General features: G+C 47.4%; 1 protein-coding gene across 1 annotated transcript in view; it reads left to right on the forward strand.

Annotated features, from left to right (window-relative positions):
• Positions 1–14426, forward strand: part of OFD1 (OFD1 centriole and centriolar satellite protein) — a 41822-nt gene extending 27396 nt beyond the window's left edge. The window contains 8 exon segments of the mRNA XM_043570653.1: positions 522–1115; positions 1605–1728; positions 5983–6083; positions 7224–7343; positions 10453–10610; positions 13246–13398; positions 13907–13971; positions 14280–14426. Coding sequence (XP_043426588.1) covers positions 522–1115; positions 1605–1728; positions 5983–6083; positions 7224–7343; positions 10453–10610; positions 13246–13398; positions 13907–13971; positions 14280–14322 — 1358 coding nt within the window. The 3' untranslated portion in view covers positions 14323–14426.
• The last annotated feature ends 290 nt before the right edge of the window (positions 14427–14716 follow it).

The raw sequence follows: 14716 nt of genomic DNA on the forward strand, positions 1-14716 counted from the left end.
GTGGGTGTGTGGGTGCACACGTGGGAGAGAGAATGCGAGCAGCTTCTGATGCTTGTGAACACGTAATGATGATGATTCAGTGAAGTTGTAATTCTCACAGTAGGGAAAAGCTATAGAAATGTGTCACCTTAGAAGTAAAACTCTTGTCTTGGGGCACCCGGGTGGCTTAGTTAAGCGTCCGACTTCAGCTCAGGTCATGACCTTGTGGTTGTGGGATTGAGCCCCATGTCAGGCTCTGTGCCGACAGCTCAGCCTGGAGCCTGCTTAGGATTCTGTATCCCCCCCCCCTCCCTTCTCTCTCCCCCTCCCCCCTCTGTGTGAAGAAAGCAGGCCTGTGAAGCCATAGCTGGTACATGGACTCTCTTGATAAATGTTGATCATGACTGCAGCTTCAGAAAATGTTGAATGTGCGAGTTTGTCCTGAATACTTTGATTTTTGCAAAATAATGCTCTTGATCTCTTTTAACTCTATCCTCCACCTTTTCCCATCCTTTCTCGCACTGTCGTTTTGTAACCCATAGCCCTAGAGAACGAGGTGTACCGCAACCCAAAGAATTCTCTGCTCAATCGGCCCATCAGCGGATTAATGGGTGGCAACGCGGTGGTACCTCACAATGGTGACCTGAACGGGGATTTCTTGAAAGATGCTTTCGGACTGGAAAGGCTGATGGCAGGCATGCTTCTGTCAAGGATCGCAAGTGACCCAAGTGCGAGCACCGGGAGTAGTTCCCCCGATTCTGACCTGGAGTTTGTAGCCAAGACCAAGGCAAGGGTGAAAGAGCTAGAGCAAGAGGCCGAACGTTTGGAGAAAGCTTTCCGAACTTACCATCCAAGAGTTCATCCACGCCCCACGGAAAGGTCTTCAGCCAAGAGCCCGCCACCCCTGCATGCGACAGGAACGCTCAAAAAGACCACTTCCGGTTTCCCTGGAAGACGTACTTCCGCAGAGGACGTGGCTGTCCCTGAGCAGCCTCTGGCAGGCACACCCGAGGAGGACAGGAGCAGTGCTTCGGCTTCTGAGGCGCGGCCGTGCAGGGGCACGCCCTCCAGACGCCTCTCCTCCACTCCCCTGCCCAAGGCCAAAAGGAGCCTCCTTGCTAAAGTGTATCTGGAAGGTGAGCTGCCAAGATGGTTGCGGGGTGCTCTGTATTTGGAAGCTTCTGGTGCTCAGAGGGCCTCTGAACCGAGTGAGAGTGCAGCCCGGGACGGCAGGAAGGAGCAGGAGCTGAGCCTGGCAGAGCCCGAGCTCCAGCAGTCGTGTCCTCAGTCTCAACCTGCCTTGTCTGGCTGACGGTGGCATCTCCCACACGGGGCGGGGATGCCAAGGGAGGTAGTGGGGTAGTGTCCCATTTTAGCATTTTCCTCGGCGTGCAGACCTGTGCTGAGTGACCGGTGGCTTTCCTTTTACCTCTGGTGAGTTGCATGTTTGTCACTGCTGTAGTTGTATTTAGGTGCTTGAATCATCAGTTTGGTAGATCATCTGTGTGTCCTACCCAACTGTTTGCAAGGGTAATGTTAGCTTTTTGAAGGTAACAGAACTGTTCAGAAACGACGTTGCTACCTTCTCCTTGCAATTTGTAATGGTCAAGCTTTCTGCCCCTTAGGTGGGGACAGATCCGGTGCTGCTGGCTGCAGTCCTGGTCCTGAGACAACGCCCCAGCCATCACCCTCTGAGTCCGGGCACAGCCCTTCCCTCCACTTGCTGCCCAGCCCTCCGGAGCAGGCCAGGTAACCCTGCCTTCCCCTCGGCCACACCCACTCTGGGTAGCCTCACCGGTCTCACGCTGGACTTGTTGGGGGTTTGGGGGATATGAAAGACCACGTGGCAGTACTGAATTTGTAATCAGATTGTAAGATGACGTATGATCTTTGAGAATCCTCTAAATAACCTGCTTGGAGAAAATAACTCCTTTTAGCAAGTAAGTAATTTCTACTGGTTTGCCAAGCTTGGCGTGTAGAATAGAGACAATGGGGTCAATGAACATCTTCATAGTTGCAAGAGTAGACTCAGTTTACAAAGATAAAACCAATGTACAAAACATGCAAAAACAAATGCAGTTGAAAACAATTTTTGGGTCCCCTGGAGGGCTCAGTCGGTTAAGTGTCTGCCTTCAGCTCAGGTCATGATCTCACGGTTTGAGTTTGAGGCTCGTGTCGGGCTCTGTGCTGACAGCTTGGGAGCCTGGAGCCTGCTTTGGATTCTGGGTCTCCTGCTCTCTCTGCCCCTCCCCTGCTCATTCTGTGTCTCTGTCTCTCTAAAAAATATAAAAAAAAGTTGAAAACATTTTCACACATTGTTAGTCACTCAAAAATATTTCGGCATTTAAAATATAAACAACGTGATAATTTTTTTTTTTTTTGGACCCGAGTATAGTTGACTCACGATGTTGGATTCGTTTCAGGTGTACAGGATAGTGATTGGACTCTGGATGTTATGCTGTGCTCCCCACGAGTGTAGCTGCTATGCAGTATTGTTAGACTCCCCTTGAGCGAATTCCCTGTGCTGTACCTTTCATACCCGTGGCTTCCTCGTTTCCTAAGTGGAAGCCTTTACCTCCCACCCACCTTCACCCTTCTGCCCACCCCTCCACTCCCTCTCCCAACTGTCAGTTTGTTTTCTGTATTTAGAGGTCTTACTCTTTCTTATTCACTTATTCTTGAGATGCCACATAGAAGTGAAATCATAGGGTATTTGTCTTTCTCAGTCCGACTTATTTCATTTAGCATCATGCCCTCTAGGTCCATGTGTGTTGTTGCAAATGGCAAAAATCGCATCCTTTATTATGGCTAATATCCCGCTAGGTATAGGTGCGTGTATACATGCTTACACACCCACGTTTCTTTATCCATTCTTCAGTCAGTAGATACTCGGGTTGCTTCTGATCTTGGCTATTGTAAGTAATGCTGCTGTAAATAGAGGGGTGCATAGATGTCTGCAAATTAGTATTTGTTGTCTTTGCATAAATACCCAAGAGTGGAATTCCTAGATGATCCGGTAATTGTATTTTTAATCGTTTGAGGAAGCTCAGTATCGTTTTTCAGTCGCTGCACCACTTGGCTTTCCCATCAACAGTGCTGGAGGGTTCCTTTGTCCCTACACCCTCACCTACACTTGGTGGTACTTGGCGTTTTGATTCTAGCCATTCTGACACATGTTACCTGATCTCTCCTTGTACTTTTAACGTTTATTTATTTTTGAGACCGAGAGAGAGCGTGAACAGGGGAGGGGCAGAGAGAGAGGGAGACACAGAATCTGAACAGGAGGGGCAGAGAGAGAGGGAGACACAGAATCGGAAACAGGCTCCAGGCTCTGAGCTGTCAGCACAGAGCCTGACGCGGGGCTCGAACTCACAGACCGTGAGATCATGACCTGAGCCGAAGTCGGACGCTCAACCGACTGAGCCCCCCAGGCGCCCCTCTCCTTGTAGTTTTAGTTTGCGTTTTCCTGATGATGAGTGATGTTGGGCATCTTTTCCTGTCTTTTTGCCATCTGCGTGTCGTCTTTGGGAGCTGTCTCTTCAGGTAGTCCGGCCTTTTTGGTGGGATTATTTGGATTATTGGTGTTGAGTTGTATAAGTGCTTTACATATTTTAGTTTTCTTTTTTGAGAGAGTAGGAGACGGGCAGAGGAAGAGGGAGAGAGAATCTTAAGCGGGTTCCGTGCCAGCACAGAGCCCTACACAGAGCTTGATCTCACGACTGTGACATCATGACCTGAGCCAAAAGCAAGAGTCTGACACTTAACAGACTGAGCCAGCCAGGTGCCCCTACGTGTTTTGGACATCATTGGATTTATCATTTACAAATCTCTTCTCCCATTGGTAGGATGCCTTTTGTTTGGTGATAGCTTTTTTTTTAAGCTGTGGAGAAGCTTTTTATTTTGATGTAGTCCCAGTGGTTTATTTTTTTTCTCTTGCCTCAAGAGACCTACCTAGAAAAATGTTGCAAAGGCTGCTGTCACAGAAATTCCTGCCTGTGCTCGCTTTGAGGATTTCTATGGATTCAGGTCTGAGGTTTAGGTCCTTAGCTTCTTTTGAGTTGATTTTTGTGTTGGGTATAAGAAAGTGGTCCAGTTTCTTTGTTTTGCATGTAGCTGTCCGGTTTTCCCAGCATCATTTACTGAAGAGGCTGTCTTTCCCCATTGTATATTGTTGCCTCATATGTCAGATTAATGGGCCACATTAACTTGAATTTCTTTTTGGGCTCTCTATTCTGTTTGATGGATGTGTGTGTCTATTTCTGTCAGTGCCATATGGTTTTGATTACTATAGCTTTCCAGCATATCTTGAAATCTGGGATTGTGATCCCTCTGGCTTTAATCTTTTTTTCTCAAGATTGTTTTAGCCCTTTGGGGTCTTCTGTGGTTCTGTACAAATCTTAGTATTTGTTTGAGTTCTATTAAAGATGCTGTTCGGGGGGCACCTAGGGGACTCAAGTCGGTTGAGCATCCGACTTTGGCTTGTGTCATGATCTCACAGTTTGTGGGTTGCAGCCGCATGTCGGGCTTTGTGTACACAGTTCAGAGCCCGGAGCCTGCTTTGAATTCTCTCTCATTCTCTCAAAAATAAACATTATAAGATTATTTTTAAAATGCTGTTTGTATTTCGATAGGGATTGCATTGAATCTGTAGATTGCTTGGGGTAGCAGGGACATTTGAACAACGTTACTTCTCACAATCCATGAGCATGGACTGGCTTTCTGTTGGTGTCCTCTTCAGTTTCTTTTATCAGTGTTGTATAGTTTTCCAAGTACAGGTCTTTCAGCTCCTTGGTTAGATTTATTTCTAGGTATTTTACTATTTTTGGTGCAATCGTAAATGGAGTTACTTATGTTTTTGTACTACTTCATTAATAGCATACATAAATGCAACTGATTTCTGGGTATTTTTCTATCCTGCAACTTCACTGAATACATTTATTCCAATAGTTTTTTGGTGGAGTCTCTAGGGTTTTCTATGGATAGGATCATGTTGTCTGCAGAGAGTGACCGTTGACTTCTTCCTTTCCAATGTGGATGCCTTTGTTTTGTTTGTTTTTGAGAGAGACAGAGAAAGAGCATGTGCACAAGTCGGGGAGGGACAGAGAGAGAGAGAGAGGGAGACACAGAATCTGAAGCAGGCTCCAGGCTCTGAGCTGTCAGCACAGAGCCCGACGCGGGGCCTGAACTCACGAACCATGAGCTCATGACCTGAGCCAAAGTCAGCTGCTTAACCGATTGAGCCCCCCAGGTGCCCCATGGATGCCTTTTCTCATCTGATTGCTGTGGCTAGGACTTCTGGTACTATGTTGAGTCAAAGTGGGAAGAGTAGACCTCCTTGGCTTGTTCCTGATCTTAAGTTCCAATTTGCATATAATGGAAGTAAACCCTCAATTGGTAGTGGGTCCTGGGGTACGACTGCTTAGGCGAGGGTGGGTGTGTTCAGGAGCACAGGGGTGGGTGGCTCAGTCTGGGATACCGGTCTCCTGTGGGACCCCTGTTGATGCCTAGTCCCCATGGCAGGAGATGCTGACTCCTTCATTCTGGGCTTCTGCATGTGGATTCCATTTTACAGAGTTGAAAATTGCCACGTGTGCCTATTAGCCTAAATCGTGTTAATGGTTTTTTAGATCACTCTTGTAATGAAGCCAAAAAGAAAGACGAGACACGTGTGCTGAGGGAGGGCTTTTTAGTTTACACGGGGCTTGGAGTGTAGCACTCTCAGCCGGCACGTGCTGGCGGTGTGCACAATTGTTTTCAAAACATTTTCGGGTTCTTTAAGAAATAAACTGCTCCCGGGAACAGCATGGTGATGAGGGTAGCACTTCTCTCCCAGCCAGTGCGTGGGGGGTGCCCACTGCAGTGTAGCCCTTGTTGTCTGTGAGTCTAGGGAAAACTGCTTTTCTGCAACAGTTTCTTGAGTCCCAAAGAGTTGGCGTCATCCTGTGCTCTGGGGTTTTATATTCCTTCAACGTGACATCCTTGAATTTTATTCTTCCAATCTAGTCTTCATCAAAGACAGACAGAACTTGAAGAACAAGGAGAACTTTCAGATCCAGACAAGCTACCTTTTAAGGACAATGAGGAATTTGGATCATCTTTTGAATGTAAGTTCAAATTGGAGTCCTGGTTTTTAGAAGTTAAGAAAGTAGAAAGCTTAGTTCTGGTGAAACATAACCACGGTCATAAAAAGCGAAGCTGTCACAGATTAGGACATTTTGATTTTTGTGGTAAAACCACAGATATTAACATACTGCCTCATTTAAAAAAAAAATTTTTTTTTTTAACGTTTATTTATTTTTGGGACAGAGAGAGACAGAGCATGAACGGGGGAGGGTCAGAGAGAGGGAGACACAGAATCGGAAACAGGCTCCAGGCTCTGAGCTGTCAGCCCAGAGCCCGACGCGGGGCTCGAACTCACGGACCGCGAGATCGTGAGCTGAGCCGAAGTCGGTCGCCCAACCGACTGAGCCACCCAGGTGCCCCATACTGCCTCATTTTTAAATCCCAAAGATTTTCGGGGGGTGGGGGGTTCAGAGTTCTGTTCGTTAAATGTTTCTGGATAGTTCACCATTTCAGAGTGGGCGCTAAGCCTCTAATTGAATCCTCAATTCAGTTTACCACTTTTGGGATTGCCTCAGATTTAAAATGATTTTTTTTGTTTCTCCTTTTATGGAATACGAGCATGCTAAGTTAGTTTTGTTTGAATTACACTGATTCTATTGACTCGCTCAGATTTAGAAAGCCCGTTGTTTAATTAAAGAATAGAGGTAAAATATTACAAGCTTAAAGAGTCTAGAAATGGTATCCTGGCCATGGCCCCGCTTTGTATATAAGCTGTCATCGTGTTTCGTGAGCTTCATCGCTAAGTGTGAAAGGTAGAATATTTTGAACATTTAAATGGCTTAGTAAACTTTTCAAAATCCCTGTGACTCCCCCTTGTTAGGCTCGTTAAATCATGATTTTAAATACAGTTCAAACGATTAGCAGCAACCAGGTGAGTTCTGGGACTCAGCTGATTTTCCTGTTGGGTGACTGATTTGATCGTGGGAATGAATGTAATTCTCAAAGCTAAAGAACACTTGGAGACGTGAACTTGGGCAGACAGGCGGCTGTGATGCAGACTCTAGAGCTGGCCCGGCTGCTCTGGCCGAGACTTGATGCTTGGGAGCGAGCGGTCCCCCCGCCGCGCCGCACGCCCTTCCCTCGCTGTGGTTCCTGAGGACTCGCGTTCGCACCTCTTGCAGATGCAGGGAGCACGCCGAGGCAGTTTGAGGTGGACGGCCTCCATCCTGCTGGCGACGTGCCTCACGTGGGTGCTGCCGCCGCCGCGGTGTCTGCCGGACCTCTCGCTTGTTGCCACCCCGGTAAGTTTTGCTTTGTTTCAAGTCACAAAATGAATTAACGAATTAGTGATAGTTAATACTACTTCGTTTTCTAGTTATTTGCTTCTTCCGTGCATTAAAGTCGGACAAGAAAAACCTTCCCGGGGTGCCTGGCGGGGTGGGGGGGGGTCTCAGTAGGTTGAGCGTCTGACTCTTGATTCCCACCCGGGTCATGATGTCACGCTTTGTGGGTTCCAGCTCTGCATCGGGCTCTGCTCTGAAAACTGGAGCCTGCTTGGCATTCTCTGGTCCCCCTGCATCGTCCCTCACCGCACACTCTCTCTCTCAAAATACATAAAGGTTTTTCTTTTTTTAAAGTTGATCTACTTCAATCTTCAGGGAAGCTGATGACGTTGAAGGAGAACTGGGTGTCAGACTTGTCTGGCCTGGCCCACCTGGTCTTTGCTCTTCCCTTCTCCAGACCGCCTGCTTCCCTCCCCAGTGGAGACATTTGAGCTCTGCCCCAGGGCTCAGCCAACAGGCGTGTCCTTTTCTCCTTGAACCAGAGTGTTTTAGCCTCAGAGGTGAAAGGAAATGCCTCAAGTAAAACCACCTGTAAGTTCTTCCCAAACATCGGCAGAGCATCATCCCTAAAACCCATGGGATGCTTCTTGAAACCGGTTTGTTGGTTTCAGGCGCAGTTGGGAATATGAGGAATCACTGAAAGGAGCAAGAGGGTTGGTTTTTGCTGATTCCAGAGCAAGTCATTTCTGGAAAGTGCTCACTCAGACTCCATCAAGAGCCTTTTGCATATTGGATGCTTTTCTGGAAGCTGCCCCTGCTTCATGCAGCTTCTAGCAGGACAGTCAGCAGGCCATGGCTGATGGCATCCGATAGGACAGCTGATGGGGGCAGTGGTGCCCTAGAGCAGCTCTGATGGGCAGACACTGGAGTGAATAGGGAATAGAAATAATGCAATAGAATAAGGGACATGAACTGAGTTGACAGGCCTTCTGTTTCTGACAAGTACAGTACGTTACAATAAACGGCTTCTTAAATTACTATTAAACTTGGTGGGGTTACATTCTGATCGTTGAGGAACTCTCAGATCTGTCGTTTCACGTCTTCGTCTGGGCGCCAAGGGAGGTAAAGCCTAAAACTTGCTATCTTTGTGCCAGTGGAAACCGTGCTTTTCTTCGCTCTTCCATCCGAAGAGGTTTCCCTCTGCCACTCTGGAGCCACCAAGTACACCTCGCAGCGAAGGAGCCCTTTCCTCATTGTCTCTTGAAATCTTCCCCCAAACGGCATCCTCGCCCTGAGGTCGCCGCTCCGGACGAGTGAAGTGCCTCCAGCGAGGAGGCTGCGTTTCTGCCTATGCAAGTGGCCAGTGGCCGCCTCTAGGGTTTGAATTTCATGACCAGGATCAAGTGGAGACTGTGCTGCCGCTCTCCTGTGGGAGACGCTAACTTTCGGTTGGTGACTAGAGCACAGCCACAAGGCTGGAAGTCCCGTCGTGAATCCGTGCTTGTCTGTGTGTTAGCCTTGCTGGGAAAGCTGAGGTTCTGGACCAGAGCTGGAGGAGAGAGGTCAGCGTAGTCCTCTGTGGAACTGAGATGAAGTTAAACACGTGAGGCATGGGGATGTGTGTTGTCAGCCTAGAGAACAGGCGATTCAAACCCGGACCTTGGCCGGAAGGGACAGAAGTAGGGAGATGGGTGCTTCTGGGTTTTGACAAGGCAGGTACAAGGTACTGTGTGAATATGGCGCTGAAGTGGCCACTTGTCACGGTAGGAATGAGGAGCTCACAGAAGATGTGGCATTCAGGTGAGGGCTGGCATCCTGGGTGGGGCTTGGGGGAAGGGGAGCACATCTGCTTGAGGAGGACGTGCGAGCGGGTAGCAGGGCAGACGGCGCTGTACTCGGGCACCCGTGTGCGTGCCAGCGCCTAGACGGGAGGTTTCGGACATGAACGTTCAGGTGATCCAGGAGGTCAGGCAGGAAGGGAAGAGGCAGTTTGGCACTCGACCGCCACGGGTTTGGATTCCACCGGAGCGGAGCGTGTGCACAGCACATCCGGAAGTGACTGGTGCTCACGCAGGTGAAGGTGGGCTGCCTGGAGGCCTGGAGAGACCTTGGTCACGGAGACCCTTGACCAAGTGATTTCGGCCACCCGGGTGAACAGTGATGAGGACCTGAACTGCAGCAGGGGGAGGAAGAGGAAAGTGTAAGCCCTGGTGACCGAGTGGACGTGGTGTGGCAAGAGCATGACTCCAGGGACAAGGATGAGGAGTTCAGCTAGGAAGCCAGGGCTGCAGGATCTCCTGTGTCGATGGCAGGGAGCCCGTGAGCAAACACGGAGAGAGGTCAGGACCGGAGAGGGAGGTGTGGGAAAGGTGGGGGATCAGCCCGGCGGAGGTGGGCGGCGGCAGCTACTTGGCTAGACCAGGGGGAGGGTGTGGTGGTGTCCCATGGGGGGTGCAGGAGAGACTGCAGCACCCCTGCACGGGAGCAAGGCGGGGAGTTACAAGAGGGCTGTGTCTGGGCGCCGGCGGGGGAGGGGGGCTCAATCAGGTAAGTATCCGACTCTGGGTTTCCGCTCTGGTCATGATCTCCTGTATGGGTTTGAGCCCACGTGGGGCTCTGTCCTAACCGCACAGAGCCTGCTTGGGATTCTGTCTCTCCCCTTCTCTCTGACCCTTCCCCACTTGTGCACACACACGTTTGCGTTCTGTCTCTCAAATAAGTATACTTAAAAAAAAAAAAAAAGGGGGGGGTGGGGGCTGTGTAAATGAATAGGGACTAACGGTTAAGTCTGAATCCTAGAGATGGGGGGAGGCTCCTAACCAGAGGCAGAAGTGGAAAAGTAGGGCTTGGGAGGTGGGCAAAGATGGGGAGAAGATGTGATGGGGGGGCATGGGAGGCAGCTAAAGTCATCGTGGTCAGGGTGGCTTATCTGCATCTCAGCCAAGTAAAGGCGGGGCGCGGTGCTCGGAGTGGGTTTGGGGGCTCACAGATGGAACAGGCCAAGAGCCCTCTGAGAACCCGGCAGATTCTTCCTGAGTCTTGGGAAGGGCCCCTGCGAAGCAGTCCTGCTTAGATCTGAAAAATCTGTTGCTGGAAACGACTTGCTTTTTATTTTCTGTCCCATTAGGTGTAGATAAGAAACCAATGGGAGAACAGAAGGAAGAAGAAAAAATATGGGAACAGCACATGACAGAACAAAAGCAAAGAGAAGAAATAAGGAAGAGTGAACTGCAAGAAGCTTTAGAAAGGGAACGAAGAGAACTAGAGAAGCTGGATCAAGAGCGGGTAATGATCGGTGCAACCCAGTTCTCTCTACCGGCGTTGGCACGGTGCCCTTCCTGAGTCCCTTGCTCTCAGGGAGGGAGGTCCTTGCTGTGTCCCAAAGTCCTAGGAGTGGCGGGCAACTTTGTCTGGTTTTGTTTTTTTTTTTTACCATTCAACATTCTTGCAGTATTACGGACTGTGTTCTCTATGCAGTACTTGACGTCTCTGTAACTTATAACTGGACGTTTGTACCTCTCAACGCCCTTTATTTCACCCATCCGCCACCCACCTATCCTGCTTGCAAGCACCAGTTTGCTGTATTTGAGCCTGGGTGTTGTTGGTTTGTTTTTTTAGATTGCACATATAAGTGAAATCATGGGGTATCTTTCTCTGACTTCACTTAGCGTCCTACCCTCTAGGTCCATCTATTGTCGCAAATGCCAAGATCTCCTCCTTTCTATGACTAATACTCCGTTGTATGTATATACTACACTTCTTTTATCCATTCGTCTTTGGATGGACGGTCAGTTGCTTCCATATCTTGGCCATGGTAAATCAAGTTGCTGTAAACAGAGAGGTGCATATATCTTATCAAATGAAGGTTTTGGGGCTTTTTTGTATAAAGACCCGGTTACGGATTCACTGGATCATGTGGTAATGGTATTCTCGATCTTTTGAGAAACCTTCATTCTGTTCCTCAGAGTGGCTGCACCAGTGATGACTCTTCCACATCCTCGCCAGCGTGGGTTGGTTGTTTCTTGCCTTCTCAGTTTTGGCCATTCTGATGGGTGTGACGTCCTATCTCGTTGCTTTGATTTGCATTTTCCTGATGATTGATGTTGAGCATATTTTCGTGTCTCTGCTGGTCATCTGAATGTATTTGGAAAAATGTTTATTCAGGTCTTCTGCCCATTTTTGATTGGATTGTTTGGGGTTTTGTTTTTTTCTTTAGGTATTGTGTAAGTTCTTCATATATTTTGGATAACCTTTCATTGGATATATCACTTACAAAAATGTTCTCTCATTCAGTAGGTTGCTGTTTCATTTTGTTGATGGTTTCCTTTGCTGTGCTGAAGCTTGTATCTTGATGTAGTCCCAATGGTTTATTGTTGCTTTAGTTTCCCTTGCCTCAGGAGATCTATCTAGAAAAATGTCAAAGGCCAATGTCTGATGAGTACCTATGCTTTCTTCTAGGAGTTTTATGGTTTCAGTTCTCACATTGATGTCTTGAATCTTTTTGAGCTTGTTTTTAAGAATGTGGTCCAGGTACACCTGGGTGGCTGAGTCGGTTGAGCATCCGAATTCAACTCAGGTCATGATCTCAAGCTCAGGGTTCAAGCCCCACACCGAGCTCTGTGCTGACAGCTCAGAGCCTGGAGCCTGTTACAGATTCTGTGTGTGTGTGTGTGTGTGTGTGTGTGTGTGTGTGTGTGTGTCTGTCTCTCTCTCTCTCTCTCTCTCTCTCTCTCTGCCCCCCCCCCGTACTCTCTCTGCCTGCCCCCCCCCTCAAAATAAACATAATAATGTGGTCCAATTTCCCCAGCACCATTTATTGAAGAGACTGTCTTTTCCCTACTGTATATTCTTGCCTCTTCTGTTGTAGATTAATTGACCATATTAGTGTGTGTTTATTTTGGGGCTTTCTATTCTGTTCCATTAATCGGTGTGTCTGTTTGTGCCAGTGCCATACCGTTTGGATTACTACAGCTTCATAGTCTATCTTGAAATCTGGGATTGTGATATCTCTGGCTTTGGTGTTTAAGATTGTTTTTGGCTATTGGGTCTTTTATGGTTCCATACAAATCTTAGTATTAGTAGGTTCAGTATTACTAAAAGCCTGCTTTAGGCATTCCAATCTTCTCCTTTCCTTTAAAAGACTGAGAGAGGTTGTGTATAACATAGACCTTAGGAGTTGCACAACAAAGAGGAGCTTTTACGAGCTCATTGGCATGCATTCTCCTCTGGTCCTGGAAATAAGCCATAAATAAAGTTTGTGAGAGAGGGTGGGAGGGAGAGAGGACACGCACATGAGCGGGGGAGGGGCAGAGAGCCAGAAGCCCAAGCAGGCTCTGCACTGCCAGCACAGAGCCCACCGCGGGACTTGAACTCCCATGAGATCATGACCTGAGCCAAAACCAAGAGTCAGATGCTTTAACCCACCGAGCCACCCAGGCGCCCCTAGATCTTGCCTTTTTAAAATGGGGTTTAGAGAAAGCTTCCGAGGTCAGTTAGGTGGGATGAGAGTAACCCAGGGGAAGTGACTGCTGGTCACCGGTGCCTTCCAGGGGCTCCCTTGTCCTCACCCTTCCTCTGGGTTTGTTCTGGCCTTCTTGGTCCTGATTGTGGTTCCAGGCGTGTGGATTACTCTTGTCACTTTATACGCTTGCTGAGTCGTCTTGAAATCTTCCATATGGATGTTCTTGGACTCCTGGTTAATTTGGCCTAAAGCACAGGACACGTGAGGTGAATTAATCCCCTCCTTCATTGAGATGGCTTGTTTGGTTTCTCTTGCATGGCAATGACTTCAATTAAGGAAATTGTTCTTTGGCATGCAGGTTGTACTTACAGGATCAGGATTATATTACTATGCATTTTTAAACGTTTAAAAGTTGTGACATATTTGTGTTTCCTATGCTGGTGCCTATGTATTCCACAGAGGATGATTGAAGAATCATTGAAGATTGAAATGGAAAAAGAAATGGAAATGACTGTTGAAGAAACGAAAGACCAGCCTGTCTGTGGTGAAAATCCTTTAGAGAAGTACATGAGAATTCTTCAGCAAAATCAAGACCAGGAGTCTGCAGATAAGGTGCTGATGCTTTGGACCGGCTGTCTGTGGAAGGGGTGCCGGGGGATGCTTTGGTTTGTTTGAAGACCTTAGGACGAGAATCGGCCTTCTCCATCGGAGACCGCAAGTTGAGGCGTAGAAGATGCAAAGTTCAAATAGAGCCTTGAATCTCTTGGCCAAAATTCATCACTTTTGTTTGGGTAAAGATGGAAGAGATCTCTATGTGTCAAATTTGATAAAAGTTGACATGTGTCTCATTTTAAGAACAAAGAAAAAATGAAAGGTGTATTCATGAATAAAAAATGCAGTAGTGCTCTCTGAGACCTAAATACTTAAGTCTCAGACACTGGGTGTTGAGAATGGGTAGCAGGTGGTTTATTTTGATATACCTACTAAATTTGATGTTTAGAAGTCACCTCTTTTTCAGTTTCTTAAATGACCTTTATCTCAGAGTTGTTAGAGAAATGAAAGTATTGAATAAAATTCCTACATGTGTAATTTCAAAATTCTTTTTCCCTCTTGGTATCAGAGTTCAAAGGTGGTCAGAGAAGGCTCCCAAGTGGAAACACTGCCATCTAGCAACAAAGGCGAAAGGTATGGTTCCCCCAACGTGATGTTGCCTGCACAAACCATTGTGTGGTGGGTTGTGTCAGCCAAGGGAAGTGTTCAGATGTTTGAGTCTGCCTGTGAGAAATGAGTGAAACAATCAAAATTTAGGTACTTCAAAAAAAAAAAAAACAAAAAAAAATAACCTACAGCATCTTCTAATTTGTGAAATTGGTTCTGAAATAAATAGTAAGCAAGGGCACAAAGCCCACAGGGAAAGAATGAGAACATGATAAAGATCCCTGAATAAATTTAACAAAAATTTAATAAAAATATTTTATTTTTCCTTAATTTAGTTTCACAGGCTTTTCTCCCGAAGGGCCAGATGACTTCTGGTAACCATGTTTGCTGCTTGAGTGCCTTACCCATGTAATGTGACTTGAGGCCTATTGATTTTCTGTAACAACACAAAATCCTCAATAAAAATCGTACGTGAAATCCCATGTGATTGTGTTTCTCATAATTTTATTTGGGTTATAAACGAAAAATCATCTAGTCTGGCAATACCTCTTCAGGCTTTGTTTGACGCTAGAAGGAGCTGGGGGTGGTAGGTTTGTTTTCACCTCCCCATTTTTGTCTTGCGTGATCTGTATTCGAAAACTTACTGGCCAGGTTCCGGACCTACGTTTCGGAAGTCTCCTCTGTTGCTTTCCTCTCCAGAGTTGGGCTGCCTGCCCCCCCTGCCAAACAGGAGGCCATCTTCCCCACGCTCTCCTTCTGATCTGGCGCTGGA

This window comes from Prionailurus bengalensis, chromosome X, assembly GCF_016509475.1.
Source record: "Prionailurus bengalensis isolate Pbe53 chromosome X, Fcat_Pben_1.1_paternal_pri, whole genome shotgun sequence".
Taxonomy (NCBI): Eukaryota; Metazoa; Chordata; class Mammalia; order Carnivora; family Felidae; genus Prionailurus; species Prionailurus bengalensis.